The sequence below is a fragment of the Seriola dumerili genome, unplaced genomic scaffold, assembly GCF_002260705.1.
Source record: "Seriola dumerili isolate Sdu_G_001 unplaced genomic scaffold, Sdu_1.0 BDQW01000449.1, whole genome shotgun sequence".
Taxonomy (NCBI): Eukaryota; Metazoa; Chordata; class Actinopteri; order Carangiformes; family Carangidae; genus Seriola; species Seriola dumerili.
Window position 1 is genome coordinate 7,304,361 of NW_019174704.1, and position 6,283 is coordinate 7,310,643.

General features: G+C 35.6%; 1 protein-coding gene across 2 annotated transcripts in view; it reads left to right on the plus strand.

The window, feature by feature from the left end:
- The window catches only part of LOC111234369 (glutamate receptor 3), a 67,821-nt gene extending 62,394 nt beyond the window's left edge, over positions 1-5,427 (plus strand). Inside the window, exons 14-16 of one of the 2 annotated variants that reach the window (XM_022762420.1) lie at positions 1,674-1,788; positions 2,999-3,247; positions 3,967-5,427. In XM_022762420.1, coding sequence (XP_022618141.1) covers positions 1,674-1,788; positions 2,999-3,244 — 361 coding nt within the window. In that variant the 3' untranslated portion in view covers positions 3,245-3,247; positions 3,967-5,427. The remainder of the gene's footprint in view (positions 1-1,673; positions 1,789-2,998; positions 3,248-3,966) is intronic. The other variant, XM_022762421.1, reaches the window with a different exon arrangement.
- The last annotated feature ends 856 nt before the right edge of the window (positions 5,428-6,283 follow it).

Sequence of the window (6,283 nt, forward strand, 5' to 3'; positions counted from 1 at the left end):
TGTGGGACATTTCAGATATTGTCCAATAACAACTACATCTTCATATTGACCAGACACAGTCATCCTTATGTGGTTAAATGACAGAAGATTATTACACTGAGGACAACGAAACACATGAATCAATGTAAATGTGACACTGAATTGATTAATGTAGCCAAACAGCCTTGAATCTAAATCTGTGGTTTGAAGGCTGCTTCATTTATCTGGTTTTCACCCTGAGGTGCAGGGGCCAGTTTGAACACACTGAAGGTGTCACAGGGACACAAAAACACTTGAAACCAAGATATGAGTTACTAGATACTCATGAATAACAATCTACAAAAAAAAAGTGTCTTTGATGAATATAAGCTGTTTAAACAGAACTAATATGAAAGATTTCCAATTTTTAGCTGTTGCTCCCAAACAGATTAAAAAAAAAAAAAAAAAAAAAAAAAAAAAAAAACCTCACTTGAAAGCTTCGTTTGCAATTCATCTTCATAGTGTCTCTGAAATGCATCATAAGAAGACAGAGGTTAAGCATCTAAAATGTGACATTCTCCAAGTAATACAATTACAAATCATTAAAGGAGGGTCTTTATTGAAACTTGCTTGATTTGTTGAATGAAACAGCTGTTTTAAGTTATTTAAAGCTGCCCTCAGCTCCGCGGCCAAGAAATGCAATATTTCAAACAAACAAAATGAAAATCATCATAACTTTGCCTTTCACTGAGCTCTGACTGGAGAACAGGACAGCAGATCATTTACTAAACATCATGCATGACTTTTTTTAAATTTTATTTATTGATTTATTTTTTGTGTGTAAATAATCAGAAAACATGATTTCTATTCGTTCTGATATACAAAGAACACAGTGGTGAATGCAATATATTTGATGATGTTGGATTACAAACAGTGATATTTTTTCTGAAAGGAAATCAGCCTGGAAATCAGGCAGTCAAGGAAATAAGCATAATGTCTTGCAAAACAACCCCCCTCCCAGAAAAGCTTTGACTCTCTTAATCAGATTTGGTTCAGAAAGCATCTTTAGAGTCTCTCATCTTATCTTACTGTCACTTTGATAAGTAAAATAATCTCAGATAATGTCAAATTTTCCCTAGAAATTGAAGCAGGATCTAGATTTGCATTTGTTGACTTTGTGGTTGATACAAAAGGTGTGCTTCAGTGTGGGGGGGTTGCATTGGACACCCTGTTTTTATGATTGAAAGGGGTGATTTTGTGAGACATTAGCCTGTAATAGCTGGTAATGAAATTGGACTGCTGTGTTTTGTCTGTTAGTCAAGAAAGGGTTCCTGTTAGATCCACCTTGCTAAACATCAAAAAGGCTGCCCATAGCAAAAAAAATGTGCCCTCAGCAATTACTGTCTCTGTTTTCTTTCATTCTGTGAAAGCTATGCAGCAGCTGCTTTATTCTGCAAGTTCAAATCTTTCCTCTTCTTGTGATCAGTGTGTGCCGATTACTCAAAGCGATATAGCTGGGGTCTGGCATGCTAGGGTAGTCATGGATTATGAAAGGTCATATATTTATATTTATATACACTGTAGTGTTGCTTGCTATCTGTGATGTGTTGGCCAGGACCCTACTCTATCGCTTTGCACAGTATAAAGTAGTTTAAAAAGTTGAATAACATAAAATAACATAATAAAATGTTATTTATGTTATTTCCCACGTGAAGAACTCCTGTAAACCTTGCAGTATTGAAACTCAGTGAACAAGGCATCTTAGACAAGCTGAAAAACAAATGGTGGTACGATAAGGGTGAATGTGGAACCAAGGACTCTGGAAGTAAGGTCAGTCGCTGCAGGTCTTTTTATACTGATTGCAAAATGCATTTTGACCTAACTGTTCATATGCAAACATCTAAAACATACATTCTGTCAGATATGTAAATCATGACATGATATATCTGATATAGTTGCTTGTTTGCCCTCAGAATAACACATGAAAAACATTAAAAACTAGATTTGCTTTACACATAATCTAATTTATACACACCGTGATCATGATTCATTACATTAACATGACTTCATTATTGCTGTATGCACACTATTCAAGATTTGTAAAATTGCAGCATGATTACACAATATTTTTTATTCATACCATAAAATTTAAAAAGTTGAATCATAGAATTGAAACCATTATACTGCTATTTTGTTATCCAAACCTCTATTGAAATTTAGTTTATTGGTGTTCTTATTCATTTGTATGCAAACAGTGCGTATTAACGCTGACATGACCAGCTAGTTTCCCAAAGGCATCCTTATTCTGACCAAGTCCAAACTGACCTTTAAATACCATCTGAGCACAATGTGGTCAAATGGTTTTTAATAGTCGTGTCTCGTAGATGGAGTGTCAGAGTAAGGAAAATTTTTAATTCATTTAAATAGGTTTATAAGCCAGATAACAGATTTTTTTAGGTGTAAAAAGTAGGATTTCCTGCCTTTAGGCCTTCAAAATACCCCAGAGGGTTAGAATGCAAATGGTAAAACTCACATAAATGAATTTCAATATTACTGTTTGGCTTTTAATAGCAGCAAAATGGTTCAATTCATCTTCCACAGCTTGCCACTTTGATTGTACAAATGCAGTGTGTTGAAGTTGAGCAGCTACAGTATGCTAGTGGATTGAGGGTTTAATCTGTAGACCTGTACGACCACGACCGCCTTCCTTTAGAGGTGGTCTCGTAAAGAGACCATAACACAGGATAGATAGCAGCTCTCTACATTCACCTTCCCAGCTCTTTAGAGTAGAGATAACGTGAGAGGAGGAATTAGACACATTTAAGTTGTTCCAATTTATCTCACTTATAGACTAAATTAAGCAACTATACCTCAGAGGGTTTTGTAGACACAGTTAGCAACCTCCTCAGAGTTTCTGTCTAGTCATAGTGCAGCAGAATGTACATACAGGATTTATGTTGGTGTGGGTATACATGTTCTTTGAGGTCAGCCTCAGAGTGCCATTTAAAAAAGTCTTAACGGTGGTCTTTACCTCCCCCAGGACAAGACAAGTGCATTAAGCCTGAGCAACGTGGCAGGAGTCTTCTATATTCTGGTAGGAGGGCTTGGTCTGGCTATGACCGTGGCTTTGATAGAGTTCTGCTATAAGTCACGACAAGAAACCAAAAGACTGAAGCTGGCAAAGAACGCCCAAAACTTTAAGCCAGCCCCTCCGGCAAACACCCAGAATTTTGCCACGTACCGTGAAGGCTACAACGTGTATGGGACAGAGAGTGTTAAAATCTAGAGGGTACGTCTTCTGTTGTTGTTTCCATGCTTGTGTTAGTTTTAACACACTGTAAAACACCATGCAGGGAATTAGTGGAATCAACTAGTCTTTTATCATTAACTTAATGTAAGTATATATGTTCTATTCATTTAAAGTTATTTCAGATTTTTATTTTCTGACTTGAAGTTGTTCAGTTTGAAAAGATGAATTGAAAGATTAACTGTTGAGAGATCATCCAATTGAGTCTACAATATTCACAGAATTCCCAGCATGCATTGTTGGAATTAAATCTAACCAGACCCCTTTGCTTGTTTAAACATAATTCATACATAATGGAATCTTGTCCTTGATATGTGTTTCTTTTCATAATAATTGAAATAATGCAAACCATGATGAAGGTTAGTATCGAATTCAGCCTCTATCTCAGTGAACTTATAAAATGTCTGATTCAAGTCTGTGTCATTGTGACTTAACACTTGTTGATTGAACATAATTCCTTAAGTTCACTGAACTTGTTTTTATCAAGTTCAACCAACATAACTCAGTTGGGTTAGTGTTTTTGAAACTCACTTTGAACTAATTATTCAAATGAAGTTCAGTTCAGTCGCCTTCCTAAAGCAGCAGGGGAACTTGTGTTGTTGAATTGAAGCAGCTGGGAATGATTTCGAGTGTGATGGTAGCTGGAGATTTTTTTTTTCTGTATCTGACTCTTATCCTTTGCACATCTCTTGGCTTTGCAGAGATGAAATGTGTCAATTCCCACTGGTGCGTCTGGATGGAAACAGCCACTCTGTGTGACCCCGACACCCCGAGGCTGGCATCCTGGAGGCAACAGCCTTCTTTCTCATATGCTTGGACACAAGCCTACAAGTCAACAAGTGCTCATTCTGGGTTGTGAGACCCGTCACACTAACAGAGGGCAATGACGCAACAGGACTTTTGCTTCTGGAAACATGGGATTTGCCTCTTGTAGTGCCTTATGGAGCATTTCGGCGTCATGGCAATGCAATTAAAATTTAATTCACTTGAAAACAAAAAGCAAAACAAAACAAACAAAAAAAAAACATCTGTGGAACTAGGGCAAAACATTGCTTTAAATGACAATTAGATGAACTGTTGTAATTTCAGTTGTTTTCTATTTTGAAGAAGAAAAAAAAAAAGCCATGATTTGCAATCAGAACATCCTGGAGTACTTATTAAGTCATTGGAATCCTTTACAGACATATTTTTGTGGTGAAATCTTAAGTTGGATAAATGTTATATTTAGTGAAGTAAAGTCATTTTCTTGTTTTACTATAAGACTATTTTCAGTGTCATAATATTTAGGACAAGCATCAATCAATAAGGCTAAGTATCAATAAACCTGACAACATTGTACCCCAGTTTTTACTCAGAAAATATCAGTAAAATGAATCTAGTGGTCATCTGAAACTGCTTAGGTGGTGTTACTTTCGAAGCCTGTTGGTCATCACGTACAACTGACTCTGTATTCACTTAGATGCTTGTTTTAAATCAACCACGTGAGACTGCATTTGTTTCAACTGCCACAATTTTGAAACAAGACCATTTTTTATTGAAATGAGGTCAGCTTTTAATCACTTAGTGCCATACTGTCGAATTCAAAAGAATTATATATCCTTTAGAGACTAGGAGAGTGACCCCTTTTTATGTAATGGTATATTCAAATGGTTTAACTGAGCTTATGGTTTACACTTTGTACACACTTAGAAGCTGTTCTCATGTAAATGCAGTATCTGCAGCTGTGAATCTCAACATTTTTTGGTAAATGATAACACACCATAGCTTCTTTGGTTGTGATAAGCTTTCTGTGTCTATGCATTATGCAGAAGGTGAGCTGGTGAACTGTACATTGAGGAAAGAGCTATGAATGAAACATCTGTCTGTTTGTATAAGTGAACTTTTTATAAACTGGAGGAAAAACCTAAAAATGCTACAAACCATGTACGCCTACGTTTGTTTAGTATATCAGACTTTCTCATCCTTTTCTCCCCAGATAAAGTGCATGTGAATTTGGTGATAGTTTTACCAAACTGCAACTCCAAATGGACACTGGTTTAGTTAGTGTCCGATGACGACATTTGATCCAGTTTGGTTTTAGTTTTTCCAGTTCATTTGTATCAGTACCTCAGCCATGAGAGTTGCATGTATGGACACAATGAACCTCTGTGGAGAGGCCATGTACAAAGGATTTTATTACATTTCCTTAATAAAGCAGGTTTATATTCATCTTTTGGACTTACATCTTTTTTACATGTAAAAATCAATAACACATAAACTGTCAGTGTAAATATTGGATAAGACAACTAAAGCTATTTTTTTTTTGATAATTTTTACCCATTAAAAATCACAAGAATCTGCTGTCATTCATCAGAAAAATGTTTTGTCCTGCAGCAGGTTTACTTCACATCACACAAGACACAGTCATGCTGTTGAATCAACAAAAGGACTTTTCTCTTGATATCCACTGAAATAATCTGGAGTCACATTAGTATGGAGGCCTATTTTTACTTAATGTGTCAAATTTAGTTTTTAAATTAATCATTTTTATCTTAATCATGTCTGAGATTTAGCTATTTTTTTCTTACAGATGCAAATATGTTAAGAAAAAAGTGTTCGTTGACTTATTTTACAGGTCCCATAATTTCCTTGTCATTTCAGAAAATATTTTACGTTAAGAACTTATTTTCTGGTACAAACTGCAGGAGAAATTCTGAGACAATGTTTTAGTTCAGTTAGTTGCGCTACATTTTTAAGCAGAACATTTAGAACAACTGATATCCATTTGAACCCAAACAAAATTTTACTTATAGGAAAACTTATTGTCTGTATGTGCTGAATTTTATGATTGCCTATATACATATTTTAAATCTAAATGTTCAGCTTGCCTACAGTGTATTGACGACGACTCTATAGGTTATGCAAGAAATTTATTGCAATTAACTGGAAGGTTACCAATTTAATACTTTGTCCATTTTCCTTACAACCATCAACTACATGGCTGTTTTCCCAGAAACATTCCTGGAACTCTACGAGTTC